At 62.6% G+C, this 21,524-nt stretch overlaps 2 protein-coding genes across 2 annotated transcripts; one reads left to right on the top strand and one right to left on the bottom strand.

Annotated features, from left to right (window-relative positions):
• The first annotated feature begins 2,653 nt into the window (after positions 1 to 2,653).
• Positions 2,654 to 18,206, top strand: Trpm5 (transient receptor potential cation channel subfamily M member 5). Its single transcript, XM_026411281.2, has 24 exons — positions 2,654 to 2,770; positions 3,287 to 3,467; positions 4,272 to 4,438; positions 5,078 to 5,261; positions 6,560 to 6,624; positions 6,789 to 6,980; positions 7,308 to 7,410; positions 8,628 to 8,746; positions 9,139 to 9,489; positions 9,559 to 9,699; positions 9,801 to 9,924; positions 10,327 to 10,472; positions 10,892 to 11,004; positions 11,184 to 11,276; positions 11,403 to 11,661; positions 12,101 to 12,219; positions 12,387 to 12,519; positions 12,654 to 12,828; positions 15,271 to 15,424; positions 15,890 to 16,071; positions 16,343 to 16,475; positions 17,188 to 17,260; positions 17,623 to 17,689; positions 18,100 to 18,206. The coding sequence occupies exons 1-24, from the start codon at positions 2,654 to 2,656 to the stop codon at positions 18,204 to 18,206; spliced, it is 3,498 nt and encodes a 1,165-aa protein (XP_026267066.1).
• Positions 18,207 to 19,552: 1,346 nt separating this feature from the next.
• Tssc4 (tumor suppressing subtransferable candidate 4) lies at positions 19,553 to 21,141 on the bottom strand. Its single transcript, XM_026411293.2, has one exon. It carries the CDS (start codon positions 20,672 to 20,674, stop codon positions 19,736 to 19,738), a length of 939 nt encoding a protein of 312 aa, XP_026267078.1. The 5' UTR covers positions 20,675 to 21,141; the 3' UTR covers positions 19,553 to 19,735.
• Between the last annotated feature and the right edge of the window lie 383 nt (positions 21,142 to 21,524).

The following is a 21,524-nucleotide window of genomic DNA, read 5'->3' as shown; positions in this document are numbered from 1 at the left end:
TTCCCACGGTGTTAGGCATCTGTCTGTGGCCCTTGGCCTATGTCCTGTCTGTCCCGCCCCCAGCCAGGTCTTGTCCTCAGACCCCAGTTCAAAACCATCAAACCACTCTGCCAGCTCAGAAAGGCCACATGCAAATCCTGCCCCTCTGTGGGCCCTGGATGCCAGCTTCCTCCCTGGGAGTGGGAAGTGGGGAGGATTTGCATTCCCAGGGGACAGAGGCCAGCAGGTAGTGACAGCATGAAAGAGCCTCCAGGCCTGGTGGATGAGGGGGCCAGGCTCAGGTGGACGGGCCCCAGGAGGGCAGGGCCTGCTGAGCTCTAGTCCATCTTGGTCAGTGGCCACATGGACAGCTGCCTAACAAAGGACCACGAACTGGGTGTCCGAACAGGAGAGGAACTCACGCTCACAGTCCTGGCGGCCAGAAGTCCTAAGCCAGGGTGTGGGAGGGTGGTGTCTGCCCCGAGGGCTGCCCCAGCCCCAGGCCCTGGCTTACGGCCATCTCTGCAGACTCTGCCTGTCTCCACACTCTGCCTTCCATAACTCCCCTTCCTACAAGGACCGGTCACACCCACGTGGGGGGACCTCATCTTAGCTTATCCTTTTTCTTCATCTTTTTGCGGGGCTGGGGTTGTGGCTCAGCGGTAGAGCACTCACCTAGCATGTGCAAGGCCCTGAGTTCAATCCTTAGCACCCCATAAAAATAAATAAATAAAAACAAAAGTATTGTGTACCACCAAAATAAGTAAATATTAAAAAAACAAAAAAAAAATTTGTGGATTGAACCCAGAGGAGCTACATCCCCAGTCCCCCACCCTTTTTTTAATGTTTTAAGACAGGGTCTTGCTAAATTTTCCAAGCTGGCCTTGAACTTGTGATCCTCCTGCCTCAGCCTCCCAAGTAGCTGGGATTACAGGTGTGCACCCTAGCACCCAGCATTGATGATATTTTTATGGGGTTTTAGACTGTAGGCACAATTACAATTTAAAGGGAGGAGAAATTGCCTATTCATAGTTAGAAACTCAAAAGTTTTACATTAAAAATTCATTTGATTAAGTTCAAAATGATCCACATGAACTTGATACATTTTGGACTTTTAAAAATCGTTGTTTCCTTTATGTACATGCACAAAAGGGCAGAGGTATCAAGAAGGGCAACTTCACTTTCAGCAAGTATGCTAGCCAAAGCATCTCTCTTTTATTTATTATTTTTAAGTACTGGGGATGGAACCCAGGAGCACTTAACCCCTGAGCTACAACCCCAGCCCTTTTTATTTTGAGACAGGGTCTTGCTAAGTTGCTTAGGGCTTAAGTTGCTAAGGCTGGACTTAAACTTGTGATCCTCCTGCCTTGGCCTCCAGAGTTGTCAAGGTTACAGGGGGTGGCATATTAATACCTTAATACCTTAATCACATCTGCAAAGACCCTATTTCCAAAGGGCACATCCAAAGCTACCAGGGGTCAGGGCTCAGACACATCCTTTTGAGGAGAGGGGACACATCCTTTTGGGGAACACAGCCCCTGTGCTGGGTCCAGTGACACCCTGAGGAGGAGCTCAGCCTCAACCCTACCCCTCCAGGGGGCACAGGACACATCCCTGCAGTCTGAGGTCACCCTGTCCTCTGTCCCCCACATGTGCACGGTGGCTCCTATCTAATAGACTCAGGTTTCACAAAGGCCATCTGTGGTCAGACACTGTCTGGTGAATCCGGGAAAACGCTCAGCGGGAAGCAGAGAGCTCCTCCCGCCTAGACCGGGCCCTGGGAGACCCTTGACTGTGGCCTACGTCCCCTAGCCCAGTGGACGGCCTGGTTCCCGAGGGTGGGAAGGAGCCTTGGGTGGCCCACACCGTTTTTGGAAGACACTGCATGTAGATCGGGCTCAGCAAAGGCTGGTGCTGACAGGTGGGTGACACCAGGCACCGGCCAGGGCGCTTCTTGGGGGTCTTGAGGGACGGGGCTCTAGGTCACATGGGCTAGGCCCCTTAGGTCCCTGCTGCAAGGAATGGGGCTGGGGCCTGGCTTGTCCAGGTTGTGTCTGAGCCCTGACCCCTGGTAGCTTTGGATGTGATCTCTAGAAGGTCCTGTGGACAGGGCCAGGGCAGGGCACGGCGCTGGCAGCCTCTTGGCCTCCATCTGCTGAGGCAGGAACTGGGTGGGAAGAGCCTGGGGTGGGGTGAGGTGCTGCCGCTGACCCGGGAGCCGGGGAGCCTCTGTGCTCTGGGCAGGGAGGGGCGGTCCCCTCCTCCACATGACCCCCAGGCCCTGGCACCTGCCTGCTCAGGAGCACCTGGGTGTCCATGCCTGCCCTGCGGTGGCTGCATGGCTAAACCCTGCCGCTCCTCTGCCAAATCTCTCCTAACAAGAGCCTTTGGAGAGGGTGGGGGGTGTGGCTGGGCGCAGGGGCCTGGGGTGGGAGAGCAGCAGGACCAGAGCTGGGCAGAGGGCTGGACACCTCCCTGTGCCCCCCCGGGGGAGCCTGACTGGGCCATGCTGAGGCTGGAGGTCACAGGTAGAGGCTGGCTTGAGAGAAGGTCACCAGAGCAGAGACTGCCTCTCCTGGTCCCCAAGTCTCTGCAGATTTATTGGCTGGAGTGAGGGAGGCCGGGATTGGGTTCATCATCTTCAGGGTGACTGTGTCCCCACAGAGAGGCCGCCATGCAGATCGCCCACGGCTACTGTCCTGGGAGCCCCCCCGACGCAGGAGATGAGCAGGGGCTGGGCCTGTGTCGTGGCGAGGTGGACTTCGGAGGGTCCGGGAAGAAGCGGAGCAAGGTAGGGGCGGCCGCGCCCTCAGCACACTCAGGACCCTGCGTCCGCTTCCTGCCCTGGAAGCAGGGCCTGCTGCTCACTCAGTCCTGGGGCCACTGTCCCCAAGGCCAGGGTCAGGGTCCCCAGACCAGACAGGCAGATTTTCAGAGCTGGTGGGCTCAGGTTGCTGTCTTCTACCAGCCCCCGGCCCCCCAGCACTAACTGGAACTACCCAGGATCTACTGGGAGGCCTGGGAGACGCTGGCGGCCCGTGTGCCCGGAACTCTCTTTTGCCGAGGCCTCAGCTCCCCGAGGGGGAAGCCAGGCTAGCGAGGTCTGGGACTGCCCGGCCACGTGGACGTCCAAGCTGGACCCGACCTGCTCCAAAAACGGTCTCAGGGGCCTCTACTTTTGCACACGTGGACCTCGCCCCCTCCCAGTGCCCAGAGCCCCCTCGGTGCCCCCTATCCCCATGCCCAGCACCACCCCATGCCCCGTGCCCTCCAGCCCCTCTGGAGCTCACGGTACCCTGCTCCACAGTTCGTGAAGGTGCCCAGCAGCGTGGCCCCCTCTGTTCTCTTTGACTTGCTACTGGCTGAGTGGCACCTGCCGGCCCCCAACCTGGTGGTGTCCCTGGTGGGTGAGGAGAGGCCTTTTGCCATGAAGTCCTGGCTGCGGGACGTCTTGCGCAAGGGGCTGGTGAAGGCGGCTCAGAGCACAGGTGAGGGCCTCCATCTAGCCTGCCCTGCCCACCACCTCCTATCCTCCTACACACACCTGCCCACTCAACTCCGCAGGGCACCGGGCTGTAGTGGAAGCTGCTGGTGGGAAGGCCACACAGGTGAGGCCAAGGGCCTTCCCCAGCTGGCGCCTGTGCACAGTGGGGCCTGAGGGCCCTAGTGAGAGGCCCTGGCTGTCACTCACCTGAGCCAGTGGATGAGGTGCATCAAGGGTGGGGTCCACCACACCTCCCCTCCCTGGGGAGCATGTGGGTGGCCCGTTGTTGGGGTCAGAATCAAGCCCCTGGGCTTACTTGTGCGGCTAGCTTTGCCATCACACAGCCTGGAGGAGGATTCGGGGTTTCTGCAGACACGACCATAGCAAAGAAGACTGATGTGCGCCCAGACACAGGCTGACGGCAGTGCTGTGGTCCTGGCCCCGCACAGCCACAGGGCACAGCCACAGGGCACAGCCACAGGGCACAGCCATGGCCTGTTTGGTTCATGAAGAACCAATGGGGGGGGGGTCCCCAGTACCCACTCTGCAGCCCAGTTTCAGGGCTACTGCTGCATGACCACACTGCAGACCTGGGCTCAGGAACCAGGCTCCAAGCTGTAGAGACGCTGGGCAGGTGCCCGTCCCCCTAGGCCTCAGCTTACCCATCACTGCCTCAAGGCAGCCCGAGCACCCCGACCTTGGCCCCCAGGCCTGAGGACTCCGCGCCCATCTGTGGGACCTGGCAGGCCAGCTGGGGAGGACCTGGGACACATGGCACAGTGAGCCCTGCCTTGCCCCATCCCTCTAGGCGCCTGGATCCTGACCAGCGCTCTCCGTGTGGGCCTGGCCCGGCATGTCGGCCAGGCTGTGCGTGACCACTCCCTGGCCAGCACATCCACCAAGGTCCGCGTGGTGGCCATTGGCATTGCCTCGTTGGGCCGCATTCTGCACCACCAACTTCTAGATGATGCCCAGGTAGTAGTTGGCTCATGGTCCCACGGCCTTGGGGTCTTGGTGGGCCTGGGAGGCTGGAAGGCACAGTGAACAGGCCAGTCCCTGCCCTCAGGGACTCTCCAGGGGCAGCAGGGGCTTAGGGCCACAGAGTGAAGCTCCAGGAGGGAGGACACAGAGCTGGAGATGGAGGGGGCCCAGCACGGGGCCGCGGGTCTAGCAGGCGCCAGCAGGTGGCAGCATTGCTCAGAGGGCAGATCCTCTGGAGGTGGACCTGGCTCTCAGGGGGTCCACGGGGGCACAACCTGGCCACAGTCCCAGAGCCCTGTGAAACCCTGGGCATGTGGCTTTGCTTCCTGGTCCCTCTTCACATCCCCCACCCAAGGGGTCTGCCACATGGCCAAACAGAGGCCCAGGCAGCTCCAGCAAAGTCTGGACTCCAGCCCAGAAGAGTCCAGAAGGAGGAGTTTCTGCAGCCCTGGCCGTCTCCATGATTCTGTGTCCGGGAGGCCTGGGTCCAGCAGCTCAGCCTCCTTCCGCCTGAGGGGTGGAGGAACTAAAGCCCATGCCCCTGTGGCCCTGTGCACGTCGCGGGGAGGGGCAGGCCCGGCTACAGGGCCTAGCGACTCTGCCACCTGAGGCTCTCCCCGCTACATGGCACAGGAGAACACCCCCATCCACTACCCAGCCGACGATGGGGGCAGCCAGAGCCCTCTCTGCGCCCTGGACAGCAACCTCTCTCACTTCATCCTGGTGGAGCCGGACACCCCAGGGAAGGGGGACGGGTTGGCAGAACTGCGGCTGAGGCTGGAGAAGCACATCTCGCAGCAGAGGACCAGCTATGGGGGTAAGGCCTGCTCCAGCCGCCAGGGCCGCCGGGCACTTGGAGCAGTGGGGTGGGGGAGCCCCGCGGAGAGGGAAGGATCTTCTAGGCAAAAGGCCCCCAGCACTCCTGAGCCTGGAGACCTAGGCGACCAGGCCTGGGAGGGGGGGGGGCGGGGCGGGGGTGGCAGAGCGGCTTAGCTGGGCAGAGCAGTCCCAGCTGGGCAGTGACACCCCAGCCAGACGGCGGGGCAGCCTGGCCCCATTTTTGTTGGGGCTGTCCTGGCTGCAGGCTCTGGCCATGGACTCGGATCTTTGAGAAGGAAAAAGAGACCTGTAAGTCCGTACCACCACCTGCCATGAGGCAATCTGCCGCCAGGAGGCAGCGTTGGCCAGTGGCAGGCACCAGAGCGGAACTTACTAGGGAAACACTAGTGTGAGTGACGCTTATCGACAAGGTACAATGGGTACGAGTGATGTAAATATCAATGCACAGAATGGAATTGTCTGCATGCCATCTGAGCATGCCCCAGCGGTGGGAATGAGGTGGGAGGGCAGCCCTGCCTCCCCGGCAGCCCCAGGCACCTGTGACCAGCCCCAGTTTACCCTGGCAGTTCAGTCGGGAGGCCCCCTCATGGTCAGAGGGCCCCCAGCCCTCAGCCACCCAGAGGGTGATCCAGGCTTCTCCTGCAGTGTGCGGTGACCCGGGGTCCTTCTGGAAGACCCTGCAGGTCCTGGCTCCTCGGGGACTTCATACGTGGAAGTCTCATTGTCAGCTCCTGTTTGGGGGCACAGCCTGGAAGAGGCCCCGCTCTGCCTCTTGGAGTTGCTCGGGCTGCCTGCGCTGGCCGAGAGGCTGCCCTGCTCCTCTGGTGCAGCCAAGGAGTGCGCCATTACCTTTGCCTTCCCTTGTATCTAAGTGGCCAGATGAGGAAGGTGTTGGGGCAGGAGATGGGCCAGGTTTGGCTACCTGCATGTGTGAATATGGTGCGAGCCCCACTACAGCGTATAATTGTAACATATCAACTAAAAACAGAAAAGTAAAATTTCAAAACGGCCATACACTTGCTCTAGCCACAGGGGGCCATCCTGGACAGTACAGGTGTAGAATTGGTCCCTTTGGTCCTGGGATTTGACATAGAGCCTGAAGCCTCTCATGACAAAAAGCCTCTGACCATCCTGTGCCCGGAAACATGCTAGCTTGAGAGTCTGGGGTCTGGGTGGTCACCCACATCATGAGGAGGGTCCCCAGGCCCCTCCTTACCTCCCCAACTGGGTCCCTCCTGGGTATCTGGAGGAACTTCACGGCTGCTTCATCTGCAGGCACTAGTAGCATCGAGATCCCTGTCCTTTGCCTGCTGGTCAATGGTGACCCCAGCATCCTGGAGGTAGGTGCTGGGGAGGGAGTGGGGGTTGGGCTGAAGGCCCCTGAATGTCCAGAGCATCCTGCAGGGAGTGGCAGGTCCCCAGGCAGGGAGGGATGAGGATGTCCCCAAATGTACATGCAGAAATCACTTGGAGTGACTCAGGGTCCACTCTGCCCCTATCCCAGAGGATTTCCAGGGCTGTGGAGCATGCTGCCCCCTGGCTGATCCTGGCAGGCTCAGGTGGCATCGCGGACGTGATTGCTGCCCTGGTGAGCCAGCCCCACCTCCTGGTACCCCAGGTGGCTGAAAAGCAGTTTAGAGAGAAGTTCCCCAGTGAGCATTTCTCCTGGGAGGCCATCGTGCACTGGACCAAGCTGGTACCTGCTGCCTGGGGACTCGGGAGGGGCTGATCTTCCTCCTCTGTCCTCCAACTCATCTTGGGGTGGGGTGGCTCTTGGGGATTCCTGCCAGTGCAATCTCTGTGCCCACCCACCACTGCCAGGACCCCATGTGGCTTCTGCTCTGGCCCTCGTGGGGCAGAGGGATTTGGCAACCAGTTCCTGGGTCTGTGGGTGGTCCTGAGCCAAGCCCAGTGGGTGGTGGGCACACCTTCACCCAGCTGGGGACTCTGCTGGGCTCCATGCTGGCCCACTGCCACCAGTCGTGCCAGGGGTGCCCTTCAGGGCCTCTCCTGGTGTCCACAGCTACAGAACATCACCTCTCACCCGCACCTGCTTACCGTGTATGACTTCGAGCAGGAAGGCTCCGAGGACCTGGACACCGTCATCCTCAAAGCACTGGTGAAAGGTGAGAGGAGCAGGGTGTCTTCTCAACAGCACTGGGGCCACTTAGGGCCAGGTGGCCCACCAGCATTCATGGTGGATACCTGCCTGCCCTTCCCAGGTGGGGAAGGTGACTCACATCCATGAGGTGCTCTGTGCTGGGCAATCCGATGACACACACACACCATTTAAAAATATCTAAGGCGCTCAGTCCAGTGGTTCCTACCTCTTCACCAGTCCTGTGCCATCACCACTCCAGAACTCCGTCACCCCAAACAGCCCCACCCCCACAGCCACCCTCCACTGTCCCATGCCCCCACCGCCCCTCTGCTTTCGACCTCTGTGGACCTGACCACGAGGGGCATTGCACAGAAACGGGGAGCCGTGCGTGGCCTCTGCATCTGACTTCCCTCCCTCGGGGTCTTCAGGGCCCCCGATCCCAGCAGGTGCCAGAACCCTTCGAGGCTGAGCAGTAACCCCCTTCTGTGGACAGACCCCAGCGACTGTGGCCTGGGAGGGAGGCAGGGCTCCGTTGTCACTCCTGGTGCCTTAGAGTGGAGACACACACAGGGAGGCTGACCTCAGGCAGCTGGACACAGGCCCAAGGCTGGGAGAGGCAGTGCTGGGTGAGGGGTGGGGACAGGCCTGAGGGAGGGCCCTTCCAGGGATGCATTGGGATTGTGGGTGGTTCTGGGCTTGGTGCCCTCCCACGAAGAGGAGGCCCAAGGAGCCCTCTCTGCAGGCGTCCCTCACGGACTCCCACCAGCCAGCTGGGTCCCAGCAGCCTGAGAGCCTGAGGCCTGGCACCTTGGCACTCTACCCTCTACCCTCCTCTCGGGAGGAGGTCTCCAGGCAGCACCAGCCAGCTGCTGCAGGACCCCACACCAGAGACCCTGCAGGGCCAGGTTGTGGGTGAAAGCCATTCCCCATGGAGGGAATGTGGGAAGTGGGAGCATGCTGCCCCACACTGTCCGTGGGAAGAGGACTTAGACCAGCAGTGCTGGGAAGTGACCACGATATCTGGATGTCATCTGAGGCCCCGTTACTGTGAGGATCCCTTCTGCTTCATTGGACCTGGTCCTAAAGGGGACAGGGCACCCGTGGGGCCTGGCTTTTCACAGTCTTGTGCTCTAGATGGGCAGTGGCCACTTCCCTTCAAGTCTCCTCCAATCCTAGCACAGACCTCCAGTTTCTGCATCCTGGGCTCTGGGGGCTCTCAACTTCCTCCCACTCTCCCCACAGCCTGCAAGAGCCACAGCCAAGAGGCCCAGGACTACCTGGATGAGCTCAAGCTGGCCGTGGCCTGGGACCGCGTGGACATCGCCAAGAGTGAGATCTTCAGTGGGGACGTGGAGTGGAAGGTGCCTCCCTGGCCCCACCTGTGATGCATCCTGATCCCTGATTCTGGCTAAAACAGGCAGGGCCCATTCTGGGGGCAGGGACAGCCTGATGTCCACATGTCCTGGAGCTGCGACTGGCCCATTCTGGCCCAGCTGTTGTAGCCGCAGGGGCAGGCTGGTGTGGGCCAGCCCGAAGCCCAGGGCTCCCACTGCCCTTGGTGTTCACCAGCACATCTGGACCCTTCCTGCCCTGGAGCAAGCTTGCCCACCCTGTGCCAGCCCTAGCTTAGGGGACAGGCAGAGATGTCCTGGGGAGGGGATCAGTGCTGGCTAGCCCTGGACAGGGCTCCTGGGCTTCGGCCTCTTGGCCTTTACACTCCCCATCCCCATCTCCCTCCCTTGGGTGGGTGCAGTCCTGCGACCTGGAGGAGGTGATGATGGATGCCCTGGTGAGCAACAAGCCCGAGTTCGTGCGCCTCTTTGTGGACAGCGGTGCCAACATGGCCGACTTCCTGACATATGGGCGGCTGCAGCAGCTCTACCGCTCTGTGTCCCCCAAAAGCCTGCTCTTTGACCTGCTGCAGCGTAAGCATGAGGAGGGCCGGCTGACGCTGGCTGGCCTGGGTGCCCAGCACTCCCGGGACCTGCCTGCAGGGCCACCCACCTTCTCCCTGCACGAGGTCTCCCGCGTGCTCAAGGACTTCCTGCATGATGCCTGCCGCGGCTTCTACCAGGACAGCCGGGCGGCCGGCCGGAGGAAGGCGGTGCGTAGGGGCACAGCAGGGGTTGGGGCCTGGGCCGGGCCTGGAGCCTTATGTCCACATGTCCTCCAGGAGAGGGGGTCGGCCAAGAGGCCCACCGGCCAGAAGTGGCTGCTGGACCTCAACCAGAAAAGCGAGGACCCCTGGAGGGACCTGTTCCTCTGGGCTGTGCTGCAGAACCGCCACGAGATGGCCAATTACTTCTGGGCCATGGTGAGCAGTGGCCACGGGGCCCTGGGTTGAGTCTGGGCTTCCCCAGGATTCCTGGGAGGAGGGGCCTGGGTGGGCCGGCCTCCTGAGACCCCGTCTCCTAGGGCCAGGAGGGTGTGGCAGCAGCCCTGGCCGCCTGTAAAATCCTCAAAGAAATGTCCCACCTGGAGACAGAGGCAGAGGTGGCCCGCACCATGCGTGAGGCCAAGTACGAGCAGCTGGCCCTGGGTAAGTGACAGCGGGCAGGCCAACCGTGGGAGAGGCGTGGGAGGGTCCCTGAGGGGCCTGGGCTCCCCTCAGGCCCTTGCCTCGTGGCCTCCCTGGTGGGACAGGACGGGTGGCTCCTCCTGGTGGTGGAGCTCAGCGCTGGAGCCCTAAGTGAGAAAGCGTGTGGTAGAGACAGCACAGCCCCATGTCCTGGACCCACCCACGCTGGGTCCTGCTGCAGGGTGGAGGACATTCGGGGTGACAGTCATGACAGGAGAGGAGAGGGGCCGGGGAAGGACAAAGGTTAGGTAAAGGGCTGGGCAGCCAGGCAGGGATGGTCAGTGCCCCAGAGCGCAGGAGGCCTGAGGGGGCAGAAGACAGGGTGGGCATGGGCACGTCACGGAGACAGGGCCCGCTGGGCAGACCTCTTCTCCGAGTGCTACAGCAACAGCGAGGACCGGGCCTTCGCCCTGCTGGTGCGCCGTAACCGCAGCTGGAGCCGGACCACCTGCCTGCACCTGGCCACTGAGGCGGACGCCAAGGCCTTCTTTGCCCATGACGGCGTGCAGGTAAGGGGCGGCCAGGGGAAGGCCGCTGGGGTGACGCGGGCTGGAGGGGCCCAGGCAGCCGCGGCCGGCCAGGCCCCTCCTCACATCCCAGCAATGAAGGGGCTGGGCATGGTGACTCAGCTCCCGCGCCCTCTGCCAGCCGGACTCTTCCTGCCTACGGAGACCTCACTTCCTCAGAGTAGGCCCCCGGGCTCCAGCAGTCCCTTACTGAAGCTTCACAGCAGGACACGATCCACGCTTCCAGGAGGATCCCTGGCTTCCCACCAGGATGGGGCCCGGGTGGGCTGGGGAGGGGCCTCTACAGCTGGCCTGGGAAAGCACTTGCATTCGCCAGGTGCCTGGGGAAGGATGTTCCTGGCGGAGGGCACAGCATGGGCCAGGTGGGCAGGGGACAGCCAATGAGTGTGTCTTTATTTCAGGCGTTCCTGACCAAGATCTGGTGGGGGGACATGGCTGCAGGCACACCCATCCTGCGGCTGCTGGGCGCCTTCACCTGCCCTGCCCTCATTTACACCAACCTCATCACCTTCAGGTGGGTCAGGCTGGCCACAGCCAGGTGCCAGAGCCTCTGTCCCCCTGCCCACAGCCCCTGTGTTCAGTGGGGCACATGGGCCTTCATTCTTCTTAGCAGACCCAGCACTTTGCTGGCTGGGAGCCCAGGGCTGAGCAGGTGCCCTTCCTGAGGGCTCTGAGCGTCCCTCTGTACCACAGTAAGGAAACCCCTCTGAGGACGGGCCTGGAGGACCTGCAGGAGCTGGACAGCCTGGACACAGAGAGGAGCCTGCTGTGTGGCTCGGGCAGCCGGTCAGGGGCAGAGGGAGCTGGGTGGGGCAGAAGGGCTGGTAGGGGTGGCAGGAGGCTGGACCCTGATGGGCAGAGGTGGGCTCCAGGGCCAGCCTCACAACAGTGGCCTCCTCTGCACCGGCACAGGGTGGAGGAGCCAGTGGAGGCACCAAGGGGTGCAGGTGACCGAGGCCCGCAGGCCGCCTTCCTGCTCACACGCTGGCGCAAGTTCTGGGGGGCACCGGTGACTGTGTTCCTGGGGAACGTGGTGATGTACTTCGCCTTCCTCTTCCTTTTCACCTACGTCCTGCTGGTGGACTTCAGGCCGCCTCCCCGGGGGCCGTCTGGGCCCGAGATCACCCTCTACTTCTGGGTCTTCACACTGGTGTTGGAGGAAATCCGGCAGGTCAGTGGCCAGCCCAGCCCTGGGCCCTTGGCTCTGTAGCTGCAGGCTGTGTGGCCACAGGCAGGTGCTGGCTTGGGGCTGGACCTGTCTGTAGAACAAGAACAGCAGGGGCCTCGGGTCTTCCTAGAGCCCTGAGCCTCAGTCCCTGTCACGTCCTGAGCCCAGCTGCAGACTGAGCCTGACCATGGTCTCCCAGATCCTGGCCTGAACCCCTAGCTGGGCCTGGATACCCCCCATAAAATGGTCCTGGACTTTGATCACAGAGAGCCCCGACTCCCAAGTCCAGTTTGGTCTGCTTTTGACCCCAGACTTAGCCCTGAATAGGTCAATCCGAACCATGAAAGGAGTCCTCCCTGGTACTTGCAGACCCCAGCCTGGGCCAGCCTGGGCCAGCCTGGGCCAGCCTGGGCAGCTGTCATCAGACTGTTCCCTCTCCCAGGGCTTCTTTACGGATGAGGACACACACTTGGTAAAGAAGTTCACTCTATACGTGGAGGACAACTGGAACAAGTGTGACATGGTAGCCATCTTCCTGTTCACCGTCGGTGTCACCTGCAGGTCTGTGGTGTCACCTTGCGGCCTCTCAGGGGCTGGTGGGCAGGCTTCCTGTGAAGTCACTCAGGCCTCTGGAGGCCTGGCAGCTGCCTTCTGGTCAGTGAGCTGTGGGGAAGGGTCTTCCCCTCTCTGAGGACCAGCAGCCCTGTGCAGCCTGTGTCCTCCTCCAGGATGCTGACCTCCTTATTTGAGGCCGGCCGGACCATCCTGGCCATCGACTTCATGGTCTTCACGCTTCGGCTCATCCACATCTTTGCCATCCATAAGCAATTGGGCCCCAAGATCATCATTGTGGAGAGGATGGTGAGCCCCCACCTGGGCCTGACCCTGGGTAGAAGAATCCCCCAGACCTGGGAGCCCCACTGGGTGGTAGTGAGCCCCAGAATGCCCACCCAAGTGGACACTGACACCCCTACTCTCCGTCCCCTGTCCTCAAGATGAAGGATGTCTTCTTCTTCCTCTTCTTCCTGAGCGTGTGGCTCGTGGCCTACGGTGTGACCACCCAAGCGCTGCTCCACCCCCACGACGGCCGCCTGGAGTGGATCTTCCGCCGCGTGCTCTACCGGCCCTACCTGCAGATTTTTGGGCAGATCCCCCTGGATGAGATTGACGGTGCGCCCACAGCCAGGCAGGGGTGGACTGGTGGGGCCCTTCTGCCAGTGTGGACTAGCAGCCCAGGACACTGGCTCCCCAGAGGGCTCTGCTGAGGTCACGGGCCTGCCTGGAGCTGGCCAAGATGAAGAAGTCCCCGAGGCCAGTGCCCCCCACCCCGCCCCTGGGCCCTGCACGCCTGTGTAGGCCAGGCCCAGACCCACAGCAGGGGCAGGGCCAGCCCCAGCAGGAGGCCCCAGCCTCACCCTCAGGCAAGGAGCTGAGGCCTGGGAGACCACAGGCTGACAGGGACTTCCTTCCTGCCTGGCAGGCCAGGGACAGGCCTAGCTGGGGTCATCTGGAGAGGGGGTAAAGGGTGGGCAAGCACAGAACAGAGTCATTCAGGCCACCCTGACCATCCTGGGAGCTTCATGGCCAAGGTCTCCCTGTCACCCTCGAGAGGCCCAGGGTGGTGAGGCCCTTCCCGACAGCACCCTTGCTTCTGCTGGGGACCCACCCACGTGTGTGTGCCACCTATTGTCATCAGGGGCATGTGGCCTGTGGTGTGGGTGTCCCCAAGCCAGGCCCTGTACTTGAATGGGGCTGCGGGGCCCTGGGAACTCGCTCCAGACAGGGCGTGCAGCGTGTGGCGGAAGGCAGCTGCTTGCCTGGGCTCTTGGGCTGATGGATGGAGGCAGGGACGGGCCTGTGCCAGCCTGCGGGGGTGCCAAGGCTTGGAGATGGGGCGCAGGGTGGGGCCACCCTGGCCATGGGGCCATCATGGCAGGATGGGCAGCAGAGGTCTGACCCCAGCTATCCCTGGAGGAGGCCAGACCAGCCATCGTGGCATGTGACAGATACTTGTCAATGGATGATGGTGAGATCCGGGGGTGGGCAAGGGCTGGAAACGGGCTCCTAGCTGGGTGCTCAGTGGGCCACGGTCTGAGGCTGTTTTCTGAGCGCCCCTCAAGGACCACTTTCTCCAGCCCCTCCTGCTCTCCACCTGCTCCACCCCCACCCTACGGCCCACACATTCCAGTCCCACTGGGCCTCAGAGGCAGGAGGACAGGGTGGACGCCTCAGCCAGGGCAGGGTGGGGTCCTCCTTCCTCAGGGGCTGATGTCCAGCCCACTCAGCCCCAGCTGTCTGCCCTCCACACTGGATAAGGAGACAGACCTGGGCCAGTCCCTCTCTTACTGGGACAGTGCCACCTGGGAAGGCACAGGAAGAAAGGTCTGTGGGGCTGCCGTGAACACCACAGGCATGGCCACCGTGGTCAGGCTTCACTGAGCGCCCTTGCCCATGTCCTCTCCCCTCTCAGGGCCCTCAGGCACAAATCCCAGCCCTTCCCTGAGATCACTGTGCTGCCTGGTAGACAGTTACTCTCTCACTCCTGGGCCCAGAGGGAAACCGAGGTCCAGCAGCTCCCCACCACCTGTGGGCCCAGGGCCCCCGTCCACACACTTCCAGCTTGGTCTTTCCCCTGGGCTCCTGGGCCAGGGGCAATTTGGTTTCCAGCAGGCCTAGTGGCGCCTTCTCAAATCTTGGGGAAGGGGTGGGGTCTCCTTACCTCCCAGAGGCTTCCATCAGACAGATTTACAGCATCACAAACGCCAGCTTGGCCACTTCTCTAGGGCGCCAGGAGGAGGGAGGAGGCTCATGAGTCAGTGCCTGGAGGAGATTCATGGGTTGAGGGCTGCCAGGGTGCCTGAGGAGGGGGCAGGGTGGGGCCTGGCCCTCCCCGGCTACAGCATGAACCCACACACACTGCCTTCTAACTCACTCTGGTGACAAGGCAGGAATTTGTCCCAGTGAGGGAGTCATAGGGACACTGGTACACAGGTGACCTGGAGAGTGGAGGCCCTGGGGTGGCCTGGAGTCAGTCACAGCCCAGAGACCCAGAGGGGTAGGCACCAGAACACACTGGAATGTACAGAAGAGAGTGCCGTGTGCTCACACGCAGACACCCACACCACACACGTGCAGAGACAGATGCGCATGTCCAGGCCCATGGAGCTCAGCCTGACGGCTCCCGGATGGCACTGCAGCCCAGAGTGAGCTGTGTCAAGGGTCAGCAGTGACCCTGAAAGGCGGTAAACTTGCCTGGAGCTTGGAGCCCCATGGTGGGCTTCCCAGGCAGGGATGGAGGAGTCAGTTCATACAGTCACCAGACGCTGCTCCCTGATTTTTCAGTTTCACCTCCCTGGTCTTCGGTTCCACCCTCCAGGGCCTGTGGCTCCTGGTGGAAGCCAAGCAGAGTGGGATACGTGCACTGATGCTGGGCAGCCCGCCTGTCTGGTTGCCAGGACTGGGGCTTCCACAATGGGCTTCCAGTGCCAAATGCCCAGACGGTGCTGTGTGAACCATGACACTGGGTCACCTCACCAGCATTCTGTGTCCTGGTGGCCGCAGCCTCAGGACAGGGCCCCCAAGTCTGAAAGTGCCCACTGGTTGGTCTTCCAGAAGCCCGTGTGAACTGTTCCGTCCACCCCCTGCTGCTGGAGGACTCGCCCTCCTGCCCCAACCTCTATGCCAACTGGCTGGTCATCCTCCTGCTGGTCACCTTCCTGCTGGTCACCAATGTGCTGCTTATGAACCTGCTCATTGCCATGTTCAGGTGCCCATGTCCTGCCCCTCCCAGGCCACCTGCCCTCGCTGCACCAGCCCTGTCCTGCTACTGTGGAGCAGGCAGATGGAGGGTGGGTTCTTAGCACTTGCTGAGGGGCTCAACTCCCTGGCCCCAAAACCAAGGGTGAGACCAGAGTGTGGGGAGGGGTGCAGTCCACACTATAAGCCCACTCAGGCTCCACAGCCACTCCCTCCTCCCAGGATGTAGGGCCCAGGGCTTCAGGGGCTGGGGGCTCGGGGGTACGTGGTGTGGCCCAAGCTTACCCAGGGGGCAGAACGGCAGGGGAAGAGGACAATGGGTGGACCCTCTCTGCAGTACACCCCAGAGACGCGAGAGTGTGCAGGACCTCGGCCTCGGAAAGGGCCCAGACTGCTCCTGGCACAGGGGGGTCAGGGTCACACGTGCTGAGGTGGAGGCTAGTGGGCTGAGGGGTCTGGCCATGTGTCCCCACAGCTACACGTTCCAGGTGGTGCAGGGAAACGCCGACATGTTCTGGAAGTTCCAGCGCTACCACCTCATCGTGGAATACCACGGGCGCCCCGCCCTGGCCCCACCCTTCATCCTCCTCAGCCACCTGAGCCTGGTGCTCAAGCGCGTCTTCAGGAAGGCAGCCCAGCAAAAGCAGGAGCACCTGGGTGAGGCACCTGTTGGACACCACCCACCCTGAGGGCCTGCCGCCCGTCAAGGTGCCATGGGGAGGCCAGGGTCCTGGGGTCCCGCAGCTCCACTGTCTAGGCTGATCAAAGTCCCAGGTCCGGAGGAGATGGACACAGGCCCAGCCTGTCTTGCAGCAGCTTGGGGAGGGGGGTCTCTGCAAGGGGCCACCTCATGACCTGCCCAGCTGCACCTGCCCCTGGGTCCACCTCCTGGCTCCAGCAAGACTCCCTGCTGCTCCCAACTCCCCAGAGCGAGACCTGCCGGACCCCCTGGACCAGAAGATCGTCACCTGGGAGACTGTTCAGAAGGAGAACTTCCTGAGCAACATGGAGAGGAGGAGGAGGGACAGTGAGGGGGAGGTGCTGCGGAAAACCGCCCACAGGTACACACCTGGGGCTGCCCAGGAACGGAAAGGGCCTTGCCCTGGTGGCAGGTGGACCCAGAGCAAGCCCAGCCATGCTGACCTCGGTCTGCTATGAGGGGCAGCAGACTTGGGCAGTGGGTGCCCAGCCTGGGCATTGGGAAGACCACTATTGTTTTCACTGGTCAGCTTTGAGCTGCTTGAAAGCTGGAAGAGGACCTCCAGTGTCAGTAACTGGATCTGGATGGAGGAACCAGGCGAGAAGCAGGACGCGGCTGGGTCCCTGGGCTCAGCAGCCCCACCTCTTGCCCACTGGAGGGGCTCTGCCAGGGACTAGCCTGCTCTGCAGCTGGGACACTGGCCAGGGAGCAGGGCCCCTTCCTTCTGGGGACCGAGTGGTCTGAACCCAGCCCTGGCTCTAGGGGACCTTTCCCTGATGCCTGTTGTGGGGATGTCCTGCCCTGTGACCACTCTTGCTGTTGTGGTCAGGCAGGGCAGGGCCCAGCCCCTGGGAGGGCACAGAAGTGCTCCACACGCAGACTGGCCATGTCATGAGTGGTCGTGGATGCGACCATTCCCAGAGCCATGGGTCCCACTTGGGAGAGTAGGACAGGAAGGGGCCAGCACATCAGACTCAGTACCCAGAGGCCTGGCGGGTAGGCGAGGGAGGACAGGTGGCCCCCATATGGAGTACTGGCTGTCATGGCCCACAGCTGCCCTTGCTTTTCCACAGAGTGGACTCTGTTGCCAAGTACCTCGGGGGGCTGAGAGAGCAAGAAAAGCGGATCCGGTGTCTGGAATCACAGGCAAGCAGCAACTCCAGGCCCCGATGCTTCCTGGGGTTAGGCTGTCCACCTGTGCTGTGGGCACATCCCTGAGCCCAACATCCAAATTGATGGGCTGGCTGGGCCAGGGCCTGGACAGAGTGGTGGACTCCTGCGGATGTGGCAGGCGAGTCCCAGAACAGAGGTGCACGTGGGCCTGTACCTACCCAACCCCCAGTCACCAGAAAGTCTAAGTGCCCTCCCAGAGCTGGACTGGCAGATCCTCATGGAGGCCACACTGAGGAGGAGGAAGGGTCCTGTGGCAGAGGGCCCTGGCAGTTGAGGGGGCAGACGGGTGGGCTCCACCAGCATGCCCTGGAATCTCCTGGCCCATCCACTTCCAGGTCAACTACTGCACGCTGCTCCTGTCCTCCATGGCTGATGTGCTAGCCCCAGGCAGCAACTACTGGAGTAAGTGCACAGCTGGCTGTGAAGTGGGCCTGGGCTCCTCCTCCCCAGCCACATGGGCAGGCTGCAGGGCCCACAGGCCTCTTGATGCACTCTACCACCCCACCCACTCTGGAGGCCGCTGGCCCCCTTGGCTGGCCACTACTCCTGGGATGCTGCAAGGTCCAGGGCATTGGCACCCTCAGACGTCAGATACACCCTGAGGCTCTGTCCAATATCTGCCTTACTGGGCTGCACTCTTGATCCTGCCAAGTGCCACCCTACTCACCCACAGCCCTGAGGACACCACGTTTGCTTGGGACTCCCAGCCTCCTCCACAGGCACCCACTCTAAGGCCACCACATCCTGCCCTTGCCTCCTAGGCCTGCCCAGCTGGCACTCAACAGCTGAGGTGGGGTCTCTCTTCCCCCCAGGCTCTCGGCAATGTGGTAATGGGAGCCAGCAGGCCCCTGCTGGCCACGGAGAGGGCCCTGGTGGCAGAGAACACCCAGAGGCTGGCCAGCCACCCTCAGACAACTGAGCTGCTTGGCCTGCCATGCCACAGGCCCAACTGAGCCCAGGCCTGGCCCTTCGGGACACATTAACCTTCCCCCACCTCCACTGGAGGTCCCAGAGCAAAGTAGCCCTCCCAGCCTCATCAGAACACCTCTTCCTGGACATGTCCCTGTGAAGATGAATCATTCTCTCTTGACCTACCTGGGACCCCCAGCAGTATTGGTGGCAGTGTCCCTCACAGGATGAGTCCTCCATGTCCCTGTTTAAGACCTGGCTGGCCTGGCTTGGACAGCCAGTTCTGGCCAAACCCCAGGAAGTTGGGGATTCCTTTCATCCAGGCTGGGCAGCTGCTTTGAGGCCTGCCCTGCCTCCCTTGTGTCATCTGATAAGAAACTATCTTTTCCTGAAATGCCTGTGATCAACGTCTCTACCCCTTAAGACACAAAGGGCCCCTTAGGAGTCAGCTGATCGGCTCTTGGTGGGAAGGGCCAGGCGGCAATAGTAACCATCTACCCCCCACAGCTGGTATGGGGAGTGCTGGCACCCACGGCAGTGGTCTCAGGACACAGCCCAGACAGGTGCCCAATACTACTTTATTTTCAAAGAACCTGGAAGCCACTACCCACCACCCCAGACCAAACTGGCTCCAAAGGATGGCTAAGGTGCCCAGGATGCTGAGTATCAGTACCTCTGAGGCAGTAAGAAGGCCTGCTGCCCCAGGCACGTGGAGCCTGACCTCCTGGAGCCCCCCACTCCAAGCAAAGTAACCAACTGGGTTGGTCCCTCCTTTCCTTAGGGATGAGTCCAGGAGTTAGGGCTGCCCATGTAAAACCACAACATAGCAGGCTAATCTGACCCCCAGATCCTGGGCATCATAGGGGAGACATGGCCATTCCTTTTCGCCTTGCCCACCGCCATGGAGAACCATCCTTGTCCCCCCACTGCCCAGTTAGGAAGTCTCCAGCGCTGACTTGTGGCATCTGTGGTCTAAATACAGGCCAGGTGTCCTGGCGGTACACCCTAGACATCTGTTACGTGTCCATCTTCACATACAGCCCAAGTGGGACCCATGGCCATGACAAGCATGGTCAGGGTTGGGAGAGCGGCCACCCAGGGTCCCTGCTCAAGCTCTAGCCTCACCATGCAGGACACAGGGATGGACGCTGGACTGCAGCCCTGGAAGGAACCGGGGCCTCAGCCTGCTGTTGCCACTTCAGTCCTTCTACTGGATCCCCCAGTGACCAATGCAGGTCATTGAGACCCTCAGAGCAGCCCCACTAGGCGGGGAGGGCCAAGAGAGGCTGGAGGACAAATGAGGGCTGCCAGTAGAGCCCTCAGGGTGAGGAGCCCAGATAGACACAGAACCTGAAGAACAGCCAAAACTTTTATTGTCCCCTCATGGACACTGGGTAGCCAGAACTCTGACACCTCCTCCAGGCAGCTAATCAACTTCCTTACCAAGAGGATGATTCCCCATCCACCCTAGCAACCATGGCCCCATACTCCAGCCCACTCAGCAGTCTCTGCTTGGGCAGGCAGGCAATGGCAGTGTGGTCAGTCTGAGTGTCCCCCTCCCATCCCAGCCCCTGAGCTTTCAGGGCTGCTGCCCCTATTGCGCAGGTGCTCTCGGCTCCGCTTCTTGCTGCCATGGAAACCAACCATCTCCACCCCTGGGGGTCCGGGTGAGGACCCAGGGTGGACAGCCCCTGAAGGTGTCCCCAAATCCTGTAGCCCCAGGGCACTACCACACTCCTCGGCCTCTGGGCTGCCGAGCCCCACCAGGTGGGCCAGCTCCACAGGACCCTCGCCCCCAACACCTGGCACACCGCCCTTCTTCAGGGCCCTCTTCCTCTCAGCTCTGGCCTCACCAACTCGGACGGGCTTGGTGAAGACGACTCTGCCCTCCCCACCGCTGGAGGGACGCTGGTTGAAGGAGGGCGTGTAGTCGGCGGGGGCCGCCCGGCTGCGGGAGCCCAGGAAGGCCCGGGCGGCTGCCTGGTTGCTCTGCTCGCTGGCCTCGGCCACGTCTTCCAGGCTGTACTTGGTCCAGCGCTCAGGGTGCGCCACATAGTCAGGGAGCGGCGGCACCCTCGGAGGGTCAGGGTCTGCTGCCGGAGGGTGGCTCGAGGGCATCGGTGGCCGCTGGGGGCCACCGTTGTCACTCCTGCTGGTGTGAGCTGCCGAGGTGGGCACCCGCCTGGCCGCCCCCTCCAGACAGTCGAAGATGCTGTGGCTTCGCTGGGAGAAGGTGGAGCTCACGCCTCTGAGGAGGAAGGGCTGCGCGGCGGCGCCGGGGAGGCCTGCCGGGGACCAGGGGGGCTCTTCGGGGCTGGAGTCCTCGGGGGACAGCGCCTCCACCTCAGCAGCGCCGGGCAAACTGAGGTCTGAGTCCGAGTCGCTGAGCGAGACGGTGTCAGAAGGCAGGGTGTCATACTCTGTCGCCTGCTCCGCCTCCAAGCCAGGGGCCGGCTCGCCCGCCCCCGCCTCAGCCATGGGCGCCCGGCCACGCTGCCCTGGAACCCGCGGCCAGCGGTTTGCCCGTGAAGAGCGTGTTCAGAACGAGGCGCTCCCGCAGACCCGCGTCCTCCGGGGGCCCCTGTCCGGCCTGCCGCGAGCCCCCGGGCCCCGCGGAGGGCCGATGAAGGGCCTCGGTGGGGGGCGTGCGGGCCCCGGCCCAGGTGCGCGGCTGCTGGCTGGGCGAGGGCTGCAGCAGAGCCGGCCACCAGACCACGGTGCAACCCGCAGAGGGCCGGGCTCTCGGCGGCTGCCGGCCTCGCTCGGGGACCGCTCCGCGGGTGGGCCGAGAGGCGGCCTCTGCTCCGCTCCGCTGGGCCGCGCGAAACGCAGGGCGGCAGAAGCGCGGCGGACACGCAGCCTCCGGCACTCAGAGGGCCGACCGGGAACTCGCCGGAGCCCGGCACACTGGCGCGTCCGCCGCCTCCGGATGCGGTCCCTCCCGCCCCGCGCGGGGGGCTCTGGGAAAGTGAGTTCCCCCCCCCCCCCGTCCGCGCGCCGCGACTGAGGCGCCTGAGGAACTACCACTCCCACAAGGCCGCGACGGCCACCCCGAGGCCTGCCGGGACGCGCACTCTGCGCGCACGCCGGGCTTTGCCCACGCTCCTCTCCAGGGTCCCTCGGCTCCGGAAGTGACGAACAGGAAGGGGCGGAACCAAGACTGCGGTTCCCGTAGTGCCCCGGGGCTGCGGCTCGCCGTGCAGGCTTGCCGGAGTTCCAGTGCCGCCTGCTGGAGACCGCGAGTTCAGCGACCGCTTCTGACAAGGAAGTGCGTCATCGCACACCACGGGCGCGAATCCATTCCGCGCGCACTTCCGGTACTGGCCGG

This window comes from Urocitellus parryii, chromosome 4 (assembly GCF_045843805.1).
Source record: "Urocitellus parryii isolate mUroPar1 chromosome 4, mUroPar1.hap1, whole genome shotgun sequence".
In the NCBI taxonomy this organism is placed as follows: Eukaryota; Metazoa; Chordata; class Mammalia; order Rodentia; family Sciuridae; genus Urocitellus; species Urocitellus parryii.
Note: the sequence above shows the minus strand (reverse complement) of the source record. Positions and strands in the feature narration are given on the sequence as shown.

Coding starts and splice junctions, on each gene's coding strand:
- Trpm5 (XM_026411281.2), top strand. CDS start 2,654: ATGCAGATCGCCCACGGCTACTGTCCTGGGAGCCCCCCCGACGCAGGA. Junction 6,625..6,788: donor GTGACCCCAGCATCCTGGAG/GTAGGTGCTGGG, acceptor CCCCTATCCCAG/AGGATTTCCAGGGCTGTGGA. Junction 17,261..17,622: donor TCCGGTGTCTGGAATCACAG/GCAAGCAGCAAC, acceptor ATCCACTTCCAG/GTCAACTACTGCACGCTGCT.
- Tssc4 (XM_026411293.2), bottom strand. CDS start 20,674: ATGGCTGAGGCGGGGGCGGGCGAGCCGGCCCCTGGCTTGGAGGCGGAG.